Below are 18154 nucleotides of genomic sequence, written 5' to 3'. Positions count from 1 at the left end.
CCTTATATTATTTGATTTATTCTTTTCTATCTTATAAGATTTTATTTCTACAAAATTAATAATAATAATAATAATAATAATAATAAAAATAAAAATAATAATAATAATAATAATAATAATAATAATAATAATAATAATAATAATAATAATAATAATAATAATAATAATAATAATAGATTTAGCTTTGCTATTGCTAAGGGAGTGGGAGCCCAGATTGTATCGCGGTTGCCCACCAATTTCTTGTAAACGTTTGACTAATTAAAAAAGTTCGCATTTTATTATAAAATAATAATAATAATAATAATAATAATAATAATAATAATAATAATAATAATAATAATAATAATAATAATAATAATAATAATAATAATAATAATAATAATAATAATAAGTGTATAGTTTTCTAATTCTAATAGAAAAACATCAAAAAAAGCCTAAAGTATATATATATTGATTGTTGTAAGGATAGAAGGATAAGATTGAGTAAATCTTTAAAATAATATTTGATTAGAGATTTGTTATCTCTTCATATTATTACATTTATTCTATCTCATCTTCTTAGATATTATGGCATTAAAATTAGAAGGATAAGATTAGGTAAATTTCAAAAATAGTATTTGTTAAGAGATATATTATCTCCTTATATTATTTGATTTATTATTTCCTATCTTATAAGATTTTATTGTTATAAAATTAATAATAATAATAATAATAATAATAATAATAATAATAGTAATAATAGTAATAATAATAATAATAATAATAATAATAATAATAATAATAATAATAATAATAATAATAATAATAATAGATTTAGCTTTGCTATTGCTAAGGGAGTGGGCGCCTAGATTGTATCGCGGCCGCCCACCAATTTCTTGTAAACTTTTGACTAATTAAAAAGTTTGCGCTTTATTATAAAATAATAATAATAATAATAATAATAATAATAATAATAATAATAATAATAATAATAATAATAAGTGTATAGTTTTCTAATTCTAAAAGAAAAACATCAAAAAAAGCCTGAAATATATATATGTATATATGTATATTGATTGTTGAAAGGTTAGAAGGATAAGATTGAGTAAATCTTTAAAATAATATTTGATTAGAGATTTGTTATTTCTTCATATTATTACATTTATTCTTTCGCATCTTCTTAGATATTATGGCATTAAAATTAGAAGGAGAAGATTAGGTAAATTTCAAAAATAGTATTTGTTAAGAGATATATTATCTCCTTATATTATTTGATTTATTCTTTTCTATCTTATAAGATTTTATTTCTATAATAATAACAATAATAATAATAATAATAATAATAATAATAATAATAATAATAATAATAATAATAATAATAATAATAATAATAATAATAATAATAATAATAATAATAGATTTAGCTTTGCTATTGCTAAGGGAGTGGGAGCCCAGATTGTATCGCGGTTGCCCACCAATTTCTTGTAAACGTTTGACTAATTAAAAAAGTTCGCGTATTATTATAAAATAATAATAATAATAATAATAATAATAATAATAATAATAATAATAATAATAATAATAATAATAAGTGTATAGTTTTCTAATTCTAATAGAAAAATATCAAAAAAAGCCTAAAGTATATATATATTGATTGTTGTAAGGATAGATGGATAAGATTGAGTAAATCTTTAAAATAATATTTGATTAGAGATTTGTTATCTCATCATATTATTACATTTATTCTTTCTCATCTTCTTAGATATTATGGCATTAAAATTAGAAGGATAAGATTAGGTAAATTTCAAAAATAGTATTTGTTAAGAGATATATTATCTCCTTATATTATTTGATTTATTATTTTCTATCTTATAAGATTTTATTTCTATAAAATTAATAATAATAATAATAATAATAATAATAATAATAATAATAATAATAATAATAATAATAATAATAATAATAATAATAATAATAATAATAATAATAATAATAATAATAGATTTAGCTTTGCTATTGCTAAGGGAGTGGGAGCCCAGATTGTATCGCGGTTGCCCACCAATTTCTTGTAAACGTTTGACTAATTAAAAAAGTTCACGTTTTATTATAAAATAATAATAATAATAATAATAATAATAATAATAATAATAATAATAATAATAATAATAATAATAATAATAATAATAATAATAATAATAAGTGTATAGTTTTCTAATTCTAATAGAAAAATATCAAAAAAAGCCTAAAGTATATATATATTGATTGTTGTAAGGATAGAAGGATAAGATTGAGTAAATCTTTAAAATAATATTTGATTAGAGATTTGTTATCTCTTCATATTATTACATTTATTCTTTCTCATCTTCTTAGATATTATGGCATTAAAATTAGAAGGATAAGATTAGGTAAATTTCAAAAATAGTATTTGTTAAGAGATATATTATCTCCTTATATTATTTGATTTATTCTTTCCTATCTTATAAGATTTTATTGTTATAAAATTAATAATAATAATAATAATAATAATAATAATAATAATAATAATAAAAATAAAAATAATAATAATAATAATAATAATAATAATAATAATAATAATAATAATAATAATAATAATAATAATAGATTTAGCTTTGCTATTGCTAAGGGAGTGGGCGCCTAGATTGTATCGCGGGCGTCCACCAATTTCTTGTAAACTTTTGACTAATTAAAAAAGTTTGCGCTTTATTATAAAATAATAATAATAATAATAATAATAATAATAATAATAATAATAATAATAAGGGTATAGTTTTCTAATTCTAATAGAAAAACATCAAAAAAAAGCCTGAAGTATATATATATATATATATATATATATATATATATATATATATTGATCGTTGTTAGGATATAAGGATAAGATTGAGTAAATCTTTAAGATAATATTTTATTAGAGATTTGTTATCTCATATATTATTAGATTTATTCTTTCTCATCTTCTTAGATTCTATGGCATTAAAATTAGAAGGATAAGATTAGGTAAATTTCAAAAATAGTATTTGTTAAGAGATATATTATCTCCTTTTATTATTTGATTTATTCTTTTCTATCTTATAAGATTTTATTACTATAATAATAATAATAATAATAATAATAATTATAATAATAATAATAATAATAATAATAATAATAATAATAATAATAATAATAATAATTGTAATAATAGACTTAGCTTTGCTATTGTTAAGGGAGTGTTTTTTTAAAAAAATTTAGTATAATAATAATAATAATAATAATAATAATAATAATAATAATAATAATAATAATAATAATAATAATAATAATAATAATAATAATAATAATAATAATAATAATAATAAGTGTATAGTTTTCTAATTCTAATAGAAAAACATCAAAAAAAGCCTAAAGTATATATATATTGATTGTTGTAAGGATAGAAGGATAAGATTGAGTAAATCTTTAAAATAATATTTGATTAGAGATTTGTTATCTCTTCATATTATTACATTTATTCTATCTCATCTTCTTAGATATTATGGCATTAAAATTAGAAGGATAAGATTAGGTAAATTTCAAAAATAGTATTTGTTAAGAGATATATTATCTCCTTATATTATTTGATTTATTCTTTCCTATCTTATAAGATTTTATTGTTATAAAATTAATAATAATAATAATAATAATAATAATAATAATAATAATAGTAATAATAGTAATAATAATAATAATAATAATAATAATAATAATAATAATAATAATAATAATAATAATAATAATAATAATAATAATAATAATAATAATAATAATAATAATAATAATAATAATAGATTTAGCTTTGCTATTGCTAAGGGAGTGGGCGCCTAGATTGTATCGCGGCCGCCCACCAATTTCTTGTAAACTTTTGACTAATTAAAAAGTTTGCGCTTTATTATAAAATAATAATAATAATAATAATAATAATAATAATAATAATAATAATAATAATAATAATAATAATAATAATAATAATAATAATAATAATAATAATAATAATAATAATAATAATAATAATAATAATAATAATAATAATAATAATAATAATAATAATAATAATAATAATAATAATAAGTGTATAGTTTTCTAATTCTAAAAGAAAAACATCAAAAAAAGCCTGAAATATATATATGTATATATGTATATTGATTGTTGAAAGGATAGAAGGATAAGATTGAGTAAATCTTTAAAATAATATTTGATTAGAGATTTGTTATTTCTTCATATTATTACATTTATTCTTTCGCATCTTCTTAGATATTATGGCATTAAAATTAGAAGGAGAAGATTAGGTAAATTTCAAAAATAGTATTTGTTAAGAGATATATTATCTCCTTATATTATTTGATTTATTCTTTTCTATCTTATAAGATTTTATTTCTATAATAATAACAATAATAATAATAATAATAATAATAATAATAATAATAATAATAATAGATTTAGCTTTGCTATTGCTAAGGGAATGGGAGCCCAGATTGTATCGCGGTTGCCCACCAATTTCTTGTAAACGTTTGACTAATTAAAAAAGTTCGCGTATTATTATAAAATAATAATAATAATAATAATAATAATAATAATAATAATAATAATAATAATAATAATAATAATAATAATAATAATAAGTGTATAGTTTTCTAATTCTAATAGAAAAATATCAAAAAAAGCCTAAAGTATATATATATTGATTGTTGTAAGGATAGATGGATAAGATTGAGTAAATCTTTAAAATAATATTTGATTAGAGATTTGTTATCTCTTCATATTATTACATTTATTCTTTCTCATCTTCTTAGATATTATGGCATTAAAATTAGAAGGATAAGATTAGGTAAATTTCAAAAATAGTATTTGTTAAGAGATATATTATCTCCTTATATTATTTGATTTATTATTTTCTATCTTATAAGATTTTATTTCTATAAAATTAATAATAATAATAATAATAATAATAATAATAATAATAATAATAATAATAATAATAATAATAATAATAATAATAATAATAATAATAATAATAATAATAATAATAATAATAATAATAGATTTAGCTTTGCTATTGCTAAGGGAGTGGGAGCCCAGATTGTATCGCGGTTGCCCACCAATTTCTTGTAAACGTTTGACTAATTAAAAAAGTTCACGTTTTATTATAAAATAATAATAATAATAATAATAATAATAATAATAATAATAATAATAATAATAATAATAATAATAATAAGTGTATAGTTTTCTAATTCTAATAGAAAAATATCAAAAAAAGCCTAAAGTATATATATATTGATTGTTGTAAGGATAGAAGGATAAGATTGAGTAAATCTTTAAAATAATATTTGATTAGAGATTTGTTATCTCTTCATATTATTACATTTATTCTTTCTCATCTTCTTAGATATTATGGCATTAAAATTAGAAGGATAAGATTAGGTAAATTTCAAAAATAGTATTTGTTAAGAGATATATTATCTCCTTATATTATTTGATTTATTCTTTCCTATCTTATAAGATTTTATTGTTATAAAATTAATAATAATAATAATAATAATAATAATAATAATAATAAAAAAATAATAATAATAATAATAATAATAGATTTAGCTTTGCTATTGCTAAGGGAGTGGGCGCCTAGATTGTATCGCGGGCGTCCACCAATTTCTTGTAAACTTTTGACTAATTAAAAAAGTTTGCGCTTTATTATAAAATAATAATAATAATAATAATAATAATAATAATAATAATAATAATAATAATAATAATAATAATAAGGGTATAGTTTTCTAATTCTAATAGAAAAACATCAAAAAAAAGCCTGAAGTATATATATATATATATATATATATATATATATATATATATATATATATATATATATATATATATTGATCGTTGTTAGGATATAAGGATAAGATTGAGTAAATCTTTAAGATAATATTTTATTAGAGATTTGTTATCTCATATATTATTAGATTTATTCTTTCTCATCTTCTTAGATTCTATGGCATTAAAATTAGAAGGATAAGATTAGGTAAATTTCAAAAATAGTATTTGTTAAGAGATATATTATCTCCTTTTATTATTTGATTTATTCTTTTCTATCTTATAAGATTTTATTACTATAATAATAATAATAATAATAATAATAATAATAATAATAATAATAATAATAATAATAATAATAATAATAATAATAATAATAATAATAATAATAATAATAATAATAATTGTAATAATAGACTTAGCTTTGCTATTGTTAAGGGAGTGTTTTTTTAAAAAAATTTAGTATAATAATAATAATAATAATAATAATAATAATAATAATAATAATAATAATAATAATAATAATAATAATAATAATAATAATAATAATAATAATAATAATAATAATAATAATAATAATAATAATAATAATAATTCCGCCATTAAAGGTGCCGAAACCTAGTAAGTCTACCATTCTTGTTGATAATACTGTGAATCTTGTTCATAATTCTGTGGAAATTGTTACTCCTGCGTTAAGCTTACCTTCTTCGGACATGGCGGACTCTGTTTCTAAAATTCAGAACCCTCAGTCTAATGAAGTAGCTAGTGTAGTGACTGAAACCCCCTTAGTTGGAACTGATATACCTACTATTGCCCCAATTGCTGGTGTTCCTATTGTTTCTGCTAATTCCGCCATTAAAGGTGCTGAAACAACAAAAAAATGGTCTGAAATTGCTAAACCTAAATCTCAATTGGGCATGAGCCTCTCGTTCCATGAGGACTGTAAACATGCTGAGGAAATTGATGTTGTTTTGGAAGATATTGCTGGAGAGTTAGAGATCTGGAAATACACTCTTATGGGTCATTTGTTGGGATCTAAGCCTTCTCTGAAACAGGTTTCTGAGTTTGTTACCAAAAGTTGGCATCATCTGGCGTCTCCAGTGGTGCAGTACTACAAAAAGGGTTGGTTTAGCTTTAGATTCTCTACTGAAGCTGAAATGAATTCTGTCCTTAGGGAGGGTCCTTGGAAAATGAGGTCCTACTCTTTGATCCTTAAACAATGGCACCCATCTTTCTCTTTTGAAATGGAAAAGGTTTCTGTTATGCCCATTTGGATCCTCTTCCCTGATCTTGACCCATATCTCTGGTCTAGTGCTGTGCTTAGCAAGATGTCTAGCAAAATAGGAAGGCCAATGTTTGCAGACATACCTACCACTAACAAGGAAAAGTTATCCTTTGCAAGAGTCATGATAGAGGTGGATATTGCAGGGCACCTTCCTCTTGAAATTAGTTTGAATACCCCCTTTGGTCCTTTTACTCAAATGGTGGAGTATGAGTGGATCCCCCACTACTGTCAAGGATGTGGAAAGATGGGTCATATGCTTAAAACCTGCAAGAAAAAGCAGCCACAGGAGTTGAAAAAGTCCTTACTGTCAAAATCTGGACAACAACAGGACCCCCCTTGCATGCTAGGTGGTACCCCAGCTACTTCTGTAGTGATTCCTGATTCTGTGGTCACTAAGGTGGGCTCTGCTGGGTCTGAACCTATCCCACAAGTGACCTCGGACTGCTTTCACTATCGAACAAGTTGGAATGCACTCGAGAATGCAGAAGAAGGGCACATTGTGTTCACCTCAAATAGCCTTGAAGAGAGGTGTCACACCCGCCAGTCCCACAATTTACCTCTGAGAATGCTTTTGCATCTCTGGCCACTCTTGAGGAAGGAGAACTTGATGCTTCTCACACTTTGCACTCTTTGGCTAACTCGGTTCTAAATCTGTTCATCGCTCCACAACAAATGTCTCCCCTTGTTTGCTAGGTGATACCCCACCTCTTCTCAAGTGATCTTTGATTCTGTAGTGCCTGCTGGGAGTTCAGCACAGGCACTGGAGTCTTCTTCACTTTCAGATTCTGCTGGAGTCCACTCCAGATGCAGCAAGAAGGGCCAGCTGTGCACACCTCAAATAGCCTTGAAGAGAGGTGCCACTACTGAGCCAACTGTTGTTTCCATGATTGTCCCTCATTCTTTAGCTACTCAGGAGGTAGATGAACATGCTGCCTCTCAGTTATTGGCTACACAGGTGCCAGTTGATCCAATCCCTACATCTCAGGAAGGAGTTCTTGTGGATAGGGGTAAACCAGTAACTGTTTTAGGGGATGGCAATCCACCTGATAAAGGTAAATGAAAATTGCCTCTTGGAACATTAGAGGGGGCAATGATCCTCTCAAGTTACAGGAAGTTAGGGAATTCTTTCGCACCCAACAGTTGGATATAATGGGTATTCTTGAAACTAGAATTAAACAACACAAGGCTAGTAAGGCTATAAATACTTACTTTAAAGCCTATAATACTATTTGTAACTATGACTACCACTATAATGGTAGAATCTGGCTAATTTGGAAACCCTCTCTCATCACTTGTTACTCTTTTACAAGCTCATGCCCAGTTCTTGCATTGTGAGGTCTTACATCATGCTACATGCCATAGGTTTCATGTGACTATGGTTTATGCTAGTAATGATGCTAGGACTAGGGATGATATTTGGACCCATTTAATTCATTTACACCTCTCTGTGGATAAGTGGTTACTTCTTGGTGACTTTAATGTTGTTAGAGATGTCACTGAACGAATTAGTGACACCCCCGATTAACTTTGCGATATTCGAACTTTAACACTTGTCTCTATGCCTGTCAAGTGGAGGACCTTCCTAGCTCTGGTTGTGAAATGTCTTGGACTAACAAGCAGGAAACTGGGACCAGAGTTTGGTCAAAACTGGATAGAGCTTTGGGAAATCCCTCCTGGATGAATCAATTCCCGGCCACTTCTGCTAATTTCCTTGCTTCTGGAGTTTTTGATCACTCTCCCATTGTGGTTACTGTTCTTCAGGATCACAAAAGGCCCTCTGCTTTTAGTTTCCTTAACTGCTGGATTGAGGATCCCAGCTATGACACCATTGTTCAGGAAGCTTGGCATCAACCTGTTTCTGGCTCTAATACTTTCAAATTTTTCGAGCAGCTCAAGAATGTGAGGAAAGCTCTCAAGTCCCTTCATGGGAAAACTTATAATGGCATCACCACCAAGGTCAAAACTATTAAGGGTGAGTTTCAACAGTGTCAGCTGGACCTGCAAGCTCAACCCCTCTCTGCTGATCTTATTGCTCAGGAAAAAGAACTCCTTCAGAAGTATTGCAAATTTAAAAATATTGAGAGGTCCATTCTCAGACAAAAAGCTAAGGTCTCCAACATTAAACACAATGATTGCTCTACCAAATTCTTTTATGCTGAAATACAGGAAAGGAAGCAGCAACAAATCATTGGTCAAATTAAGGACATGCATGGGATGGATAGAGTTGGTTTGCAGCATGTTGCTGATTGTTTTGTTGAGTACTATAAAAAATTGCTTGGTTCTCAGACTGATGTCCTCCCTCTGGATACTTCTTTTCTTCAGCAGGGTAATTGTGTCTTGCCTACTCATATGGAGGCCCTGACTAAACCTATCACTAGGGAGGAAATTAGGCAGGCTCTCTTTGACATTGACCCTGACAAAAGTCCTGGACCTGATGGTTTCTCTTCTGCCTTCTTTAAGCACAGTTGGGCATTGGTTGGTGATACCTTCTGCAAAGCTGTAAATGCCTTCTTTATTTCTGGAAGAATGAGTAAGCAGGCTAGTGCTACTCTCCTTACACTTCTCCCCAAGAAGAAGATCAGTTCTTCTGTGTTAGATTACAGGCCAATCTCTTGTTGCACCACCTTTTACAAGACCATTAGTAAAATTCTCACCCATAGACTGCAGCAGGTTCTACCTCACCTTATTGGCCCTGAACAGGCTGCTTTTGTTCAGGGCAGGGATATTCATGAGAACATTATGCTCTCCCAGTCTTTGGTTAAAGGGTATAACAGAAAATATCTCACCTCCAGATGCCTTATAAAGGTTGATATTAGGAAGGCTTTTGACTCCCTCCAATGGGACTTTATTAAGAATATGTTGCACAGTTTCAATTTCCCCCCTATTTTTGTTACTTGGATTATGGGGTGCATCTCTAGTTCTTGGTTCTCTTTGAAAATAAATGGAGCCACTCATGGTTTCTTCAAGGGACACAGTGGATTGAGGCAAGGAGATCCTCTCTCTCTATACTTATTTGTCCTTAGTATGGAAGTTTTGTCTAGACATCTAAGGGTCATCGGCTCTAAACCTTCTGTATCTTACCACCCTAAATGTTCTAGAATTGGTCTCACTCATCTTATCTTTGCTGACGACCTTATGATCTTTACTCGAGGTGATTTGCCTTCTGTAAAGGAAGTCTTGACTACCCTAAATGAGTTTGCTGCTTGGACTGGGCTCCATGCTAACACTGAGAAGACTGAAATTTACTTTGGAGGAGTTCAGCTTGCTATAAAGGAAGAAATCATGGAGCTCACTGGTTTTTCTGAAGGCAAATTTCCTTTCAGGTACTTGGGGTTGCCTCTGAATACAACTAAGAATACTGTTGATAAGTATGGCATGCTCATTACTAAGGTTCAAGCTGCTGTGCAACATTGGTCCTCTAAACTGCTTTCTTATGCTGGTAAAGTTCAGCTACTTTCCTCTGTGGTTTTTGATCTCGAAAACTTCTGGTGCTCCAGTGGCCTCTTGCCCAAGAGCATTATTAAACTCATGGATCAGATGTGTAAAATTTTTTTCTGGGGGATTGGACATTCTCATAGGAAACTGGCCCCTAAAAGCTGGAAGAGCATCTGCTCACCCAGAGAAGAGGGTGGTTTTGGGATCAAAGAGCTCCTCTCCTGGAACAAAGCTTTGGTTTCTAAATGGGTTTGGAAACTGACCCTCCCTCCTAATGGTATTTGGTGCAACTGGAATACTACTTATCCATTGCATAATGGTACCATCTGGGATCTATCTGCTAGAGACTATTTTTCTGAGAGTCTGAATAGTATCATTGCTGTTAAAAATGAACTTATTCATGCTACTGGCTCTCAGGCTGCTGCTCAGACTCTCTTACACAGCTGGTGTACTAATGGCCAATTCCATACTCATCTTGCCTATAACTGGTTCAGGCCAAAGTTTGCAGTTAATACTATGCTCAGGCTCCCCTTTGGTAAAGCTGTAGAACCAAAGAAGGCTATTATAGCTTCTCTAGCTCTGCAGAAGCGCCTCACCACTGTTGACATCCTCCAACGCAGAGGACTCATTATAGTTAACAGATGTACTCTGTGTAAGTCTACAGCAGAATCCCATTCTCATCTGTTTTTCAAATGTTCCTACTCTAAGGCCTTATGGGAAGGTATGCTTGCTTGGATGAAGATCTCTGGCCGTAGTAACTGCTACATAGCAGAATTCAAATGGTGCGCAGGAAAGAAGACTAAAAAACATTGGAAGCATGCTTGGTTTGTTAGCTGTTTGGTTGGCACTCTCTATGCTATTTGGGCTGAGAGAAATAGCCGCATCTTTACTGATAAAGAAAGCACTGTTGAACAAGCTCTCTTTAGTCTTAAGTATGCAGTAAGTGTTTATTTGCTACATAAGTTCCCATCTCTTGATGCTAGGATAGGTGTAAGCTTACATGCCTAATTGGGCCTTTTTTAAGGCTTAAGGGGTTATTCTTTGTAAAATTTGTATTCTTTTCTTTACCCCTTGAGGATGAATGAAAAGAATTATAACTTTTTGCAAAAAAAAATAAAAATAATAATAATAATAATAATAATAAGTGTATAGTTTTCTAATTCTAATAAAAAAAACATCAAAAAAAGCCTAAAGTATATATATTGATTGTTGTAAGGATAGAAGGATAAGATTGAGTAAATCTTTAAAATAATATTTGATTAGAGATTTGTTATCTCTTCATATTATTACATTTATTCTTTCTCATCTTCTTAGATATTATGGCATTAAAATTAGAAGGATAAGATTAGGTAAATTTCAAAAATAGTATTTGTTAAGAGATATATTATCTCCTTATATTATTTGATTTATTCTTTTCTATCTTATTAGATTTTATTGTTATAAAATTAATAATAATAATAATAATAATAATAATAATAATAATAATAATAATAATAATAATAATAATAATAATAATAATAATAATAATAATAATAATAATAATAATAATAATAATAATAATAAATTTAGCTTTGCTATTGCTAAGGGAGTGGGCGCCTAGATTGTATCTCGGCTGCCCACCAATTTCTTGTAAACTTTTAACTAATTAAAAAAGTTTGCGTTTTATTATAAAATAATAATAATAATAATAATAATAATAATAATAATAATAATAATAATAATAATAATAATAATAATAATAAGTGTATAGTTTTCTAATTCTAATAGAAAAACATCAAAAAAAGCCTGAAGTATATATATTGATTGTTGTAAGGATATAAGCATAAGATTGAGTAAATCTTTAAGATAATATTTTATTAGAGATTTGTTATCTCATATATTATTAGATTTATTCTTTCTCATCTTCTTAGATATTATGGCATTAAAATTAGAAGGATAAGATTAGGTAAATTTCAAAAATAGTATTTGTTAAGAGATATATTATCTCCTTATATTATTTGATTTATTCTTTTCTATCTTATAAGATTTTATTTCTATAAAATTAATAATAATAATAATAATAATAATAATAATAATAATAATAATAATAATAATAATAATAATAATAATAATAATAATAATAATAATAATAATAATAATAAGTGTATAGTTTTCTAATTCTAATAGAAAAACATCAAAAAAAGCCTAAAGTATATATATATTGATGGTTGTAAGGATAGAAGGATAAGATTGAGTAAATCTTTAAAATAATATTTGATTAGAGATTTGTTATCTCTTCATATTATTACATTTATTCTTTCTCATCTTCTTAGATATTATGGCATTAAAATTAGAAGGATAAGATTAGGTAAATTTCAAAAATAGTATCCTACTTCCAAAGGGGATTGCCAAGAAAATTCATAATATTTGTAAGGATTTCCTTTGGGGCAATGCTGATGGAGCTAGAAGATGGGTTTTTAAGAGTTGGGCTAGCTTATGTCGACCTAGACGTGAAGGAGGAGTGGATATTAAGGAATTTTTAAGTTGGAATAAAGCTCAGATGATGGGATGGCTTTACAAACTTGAGACAAATGCTCTTAACATATGGGTACAGTGGGTTAATGCCTACATTCTCAAGGGTGCTAACCTATGGGAATGTCATCTCACTGCTGCTCATTCTTGGTTCTAGAGTAATGTTCTTGCTTGCCGGGATTGTCATGTTAAGCTCACTGGTGGTGTTCCACAGGCCAGAAGCTTGCTGGGTTCCCCTGGCTATAAGTCTACGATTTATGATAGCCTGAGATCTAAATGTTCAGGGATTTCTATGCATAAGACTCTGAATGATGCTTTTAATTTCCCTAAGCACTCTTTCGTTGGCCTTCTTGCTATGGAGAATAAACTACCCACTATTGATAATCTGTGTAGTAGAGGGATGGTGTGATAGTTAATCGGTGTGTGCTGTGTGAGAGGCATTCTAAGTCTGCCAATCACCTATTTTTTCAGTGTCCTTTTTCTGCTACTATTTGGCGGCATGTTTCTTCCTGGCTGCATATCACGAACCAGCTGTGTCTTCGCCAGATTCTCAGATGGTACAAGCATCATAATCGGGGTAGCAGCTTTGTCAAAAAACAACGCCGGTGTCTTCTGTTGTGTGTCATTTACTTGCTTTGGAATGAGCGCAACAGGCGAATTTTTAAAGGAAGTCATACTCCCTCAATTGTCATTGCTAGGAGAGCACAATACCTTGTTTTAACTCGGCATGGAATGTCTTAGTCTTGAGGATTCTCTTACTGTAGTTTTCTTTGGGGTTCTTTGTTTCAGGTAGCCATATTGGTTCCCTTGTAGATGGTATCGGGTCTGTAACCTTATTGTTCATGATTAATGAGAAATGATCCAAACCTTTCTGCAAAAAAAAAAAAAAAAAAAAGAAATAATAATAATAGACTTAGCTTTGCTATTGTTAAGGGAGCGTTTTTTTAAAAAAAAATTAAGTATAATAATAGTAATAATAATAATAATAATAATAATAGATTTAGCTTTGCTATTGCTAAGGGAGTGGGCGCCCAGATTGTATCTCGGCTGCCCACCAATTTCTTGTAAACATTTTATTGATTAAAAAAAGTTTGCGTTTTATCAAAAATAATAATAATAATAATAATAATAATAATAATAATAATAATAATAATAATAATAATAATAATAATAATAATAATAATAATAATAATAATAATAATAATAATAAAAATAATAATAATAATAATAATAATAATAATAATAATAATAATAATAATAATAAGTGTATAGTTTTCTAACTCTAATAGAAAAACATCAAAAAAAGCCTGAAATATATATATGTATATATGTATATTGATTGTTGAAAGGATAGAAGGATAAGATTGAGTAAATCTTTAAAATAATATTTGATTAGAGATGTGTTATCTCTTCATATTATTACATTTATTCTTTCGCATCTTCTTAGATATTATGGCATTAAAATTAGAAGGAGAAGATTAGGTAAATTTCAAAAATAGTATTTGTTAAGAGATATATTATCTCCTTATATTATTTGATTTATTCTTTTCTATCTTATAAGATTTTATTGCTATAAAATTAATAATAATAATAATAATAATAATAATAATAATAATAATAATAATAGATTTAGCTTTGCTATTGCTAAGGGAGTGGGAGCCCAGATTGTATCGCGGCTGCCCACCAATTTCTTGTAAACTTTTGACTAATTAAAAAAGTTTGCGTTTTATTATAAAATAATAATAATAATAATAATAATAATAATAATAATAATAATAATAATAATAATAATAATAATAAGTGTATAGCTTTCTAATTCTAATAGAAAAACATCAAAAAAAGCCTGAAGTATATATATATATATATATATATATATATATATATATATATATATATATATATATATATATATATATATATATATATATATATATATATATATATATATATATTGATTGTTGTAAGGATAGAAGGATAAGATTGAGTAAATCTTTAAAATAATATTTGATTAGAGATTTGTTATCTCTTCATATTATTACATTTATTCTTTCTCATCTTCTTAGATATTATGGCATTAAAATTAGAAGGATAAGATTAGGTAAATTTCAAAAATAGTATTTGTTAAGAGATATATTATCTCCTTATATTATTTGATTTATTCTTTTCTATCTTATAAGATTTTATTGTTATAAAATTAATAATAATAATAATAATAATAATAATAATAATAATAATAATAATAATAATAATAATAATAATAATAATAATAATAATAATAATAATAATAGATTTAGCTTTGCTATTGCTAAGGGAGTGGGCGCCCAGATTGTATCGCGGCCTCCCACCAATTTCTTGTAAACTTTTGACTAATTAAAAAAGTTTGCATTTTATTATAAAATAATAATAATAATAATAATAATAATAATAATAATATTAAGTGTATAGTTTTCTAATTCTAATAGAAAAACATCAAAAAAAAGCCTCAAGTATATATATATATATATATATATATATATATATATATATATATATATATATATATATATATATATATATTGATTGTTGTAAGGATATAAGGATAAGATTGAGTAAATCTTTAAGATAATATTTTATTAGAGATTTGTTATCTCATATATTATTAGATTTATTCTTTCTCATCTTCTTAGATATTATGGCATTAAAATTAGAAGGATAAGATTAGGTAAATTTCAAAAATAGTATTTGTTAAGAGATATATTATCTCCTTTTATTATTTGATTTATTACAATGGCCCTTCATCCGGAACATGCTAGCTGGTCTTAATTTCCCTCCCATTTTCATCAAATGGATCATGGCTTGTGTCACTGGCTCTTGGTTTACTCTTAAAGTCAATGGTACACACCATGGTTTCTTCAAAGGGCAAAGTGGTGTGAGGCAAGGGGATCCTTTATCCCCTTATTTGTTTGTTTTAAGCATGGAGATCTTGTCTAGACAGCTTAGAACAATGTGCCTTTCTTCTGATGTTTCCTATCATCCTAGATGTTCAAAACTCAAGCTCACTCATCTGGTTTTTGCTGATGATCTCATGATATTTACTAGAGGGGATTTGCCTTCAGTTCAAAAAGCTACTGCCATTTTGAGCACCTTCTCCCATTGGCCAGGCTTGACAGCTAACTTGGAGAAAACTGACATTTATTTTGGGGGTGTGAATCCTACAGTTAAGGATCTTATTCTGGAAAGAGTTGGGATTAAAGAGGGATCCTTTCCCTTCAGATATCTGGGCTATCCAATAAATGATTCCAGGCTTACTATGGACATGTATAATGCTTTGATTCTAAAGCTTCAGGCTCTAAAGGGGACCTACTCTATTCAACATCTTTCTTATGCTGGAAGAATTCAAGTCCTGAACTCCATAGTTTTTGGTCTCAACAACTTCGGTGTCTTTGGCTTATTACTACCACAAGATTTGTCTTCTTATTTCCAAGCTTAGCGAGAGATATTTTCCTGGGAAGATTTGACAAAGAAGAAGAAGCACATCTTTAAAGCCTGGCAGAGCATTTGTGCACCCTGGGAGGAAGGGGGTTTCCAGGTTAAGGATGTTTGCATCTGGAACAAGGCTGCCATGCTGAAATGGCTTTGGCATTTAGATAGAGGGACTGGAGCAATATGGACTTCCTGTGTTACCAAGTATTTCTTAACACAATGCTCTATCTGGGACCTTGCTATTAGGGACTGTTTCTCTGAAAGTCTCAGAGGAGTTCTTCTCCTTAGAGATGCCTGCATTAAGCAGACTAGGCAATGTTCGAGCGATTCGAGGCTATGCTCTCCAACTGCATTGTCAGGAATAAGTTCTCTGTGAAGAAAGCTTATGATAGCCTGAGATGTTCTTATTCTGTCCTTGCTGTCTATAAAGCTATTCACAGAACTACTATCCTTCCAAGGCATAAAATCATCCTCATGCTAGCTATTCAAAGGAAGCTAGCTACCCAAGATCTCTTAATTACTCGAGGGATTACCATTGTGAATAGATGCTACTTGTGCAAAGCTGCAGCTGAATGTGCTGATCACCTGTTCTTTGCGTGTCCTTATGCTGCAGGATTACTAACTCTTCTGCAGCAGTGGATACAGATACCTTCCTCCATCACTTCACTCTACTCCTTGCTTACTTTGCATAGCAGGGGTCAGGGAAGTAAGCAACCTTTGATTAGCTGCGGTATTGGTAGTCTGGTTTATGTTGTTTGGGCTGAGAGAAATGCTCGAGCATTTAGGGATCAGGAGAGATCTGTCCAGGCTGTTTTTAGTGAATTAAAATTCACTGTCACTGCACACTACTAGCGTGTAGAGGTCCTGAAAATGTATTACTTGACATAGATACAATATTCATTTCTTAGACTTATAAGTCCTCTTGTATAGATAGTGGAGGAGTTTTGTATATGGTATAGGGGATATATCTTTGTAAGAAAACTCTTGTACTCCTAATTTTTGGAATATATGAGTAATACCCTTCTTGCAAAATAATAATAATAATAATAATAATAATAATAATAATAATAATAATAATAATAATAATAATAATAATAATAATAATAATAATAGACTTAGCTTTGCTATTGTTAAGGGAGTGTTTTTAAAAAAAAAATTAGTATAATAATAATAATAATAATAATAATAATAATAATAATAATAATAATAATAATAATAATAATAATAATAATAATAATAATAATAATAGATTTAGCTTTGATATAGCTAAGGGAGTGGGCGCCCAGATTGTATCTCGGCTGCCCACCAATTTCTTGTAAACTTTTAACTAATTAAAAAAGTTTGCGTTTTATTATAAAATAATAATAATAATAATAATAATAATAATAATAATAATAATAATAATAATAATAATAATAATAATAATAATAATAATAGATTTAGCTTTGCTATTGCTAAGGGAGTGGGAGCCACGATTGTATCGCGGCTGCCCATCAATTTCTTGTAAACTTTTGACTAATTAAAAAAGTTTGCGTTTTATTATAAAATAATAATAATAATAATAATAATAATAATAATAATAATAATAATAATAATAATAAAAATACTAATAAGTGTATAGTTTTCTAATTC

The 18154-nt window shown here is 27.7% G+C and overlaps 2 protein-coding genes across 2 annotated transcripts; both read left to right on the top strand.

The window, feature by feature from the left end:
- Positions 1-7358: 7358 nt before the first annotated feature.
- On the top strand, positions 7359-13920 carry LOC141618610 (uncharacterized). Its single transcript, XM_074435706.1, has 6 exons — positions 7359-7575; positions 7849-8166; positions 8685-11539; positions 12930-13136; positions 13218-13449; positions 13850-13920. The coding sequence occupies exons 1-6, from the start codon at positions 7359-7361 to the stop codon at positions 13918-13920; spliced, it is 3900 nt and encodes a 1299-aa protein (XP_074291807.1).
- Positions 13921-16837: 2917 nt separating this feature from the next.
- LOC141618608 (uncharacterized) lies at positions 16838-17374 on the top strand. Its single transcript, XM_074435705.1, has one exon. The coding sequence runs from the start codon at positions 16838-16840 to the stop codon at positions 17372-17374; it is 537 nt and encodes a 178-aa protein (XP_074291806.1).
- The last annotated feature ends 780 nt before the right edge of the window (positions 17375-18154 follow it).

This window comes from Silene latifolia, chromosome X (assembly GCF_048544455.1).
Source record: "Silene latifolia isolate original U9 population chromosome X, ASM4854445v1, whole genome shotgun sequence".
Classification (NCBI taxonomy): domain Eukaryota; kingdom Viridiplantae; phylum Streptophyta; class Magnoliopsida; order Caryophyllales; family Caryophyllaceae; genus Silene; species Silene latifolia.
This window is presented reverse-complemented; position numbering and strand designations above follow the sequence as displayed.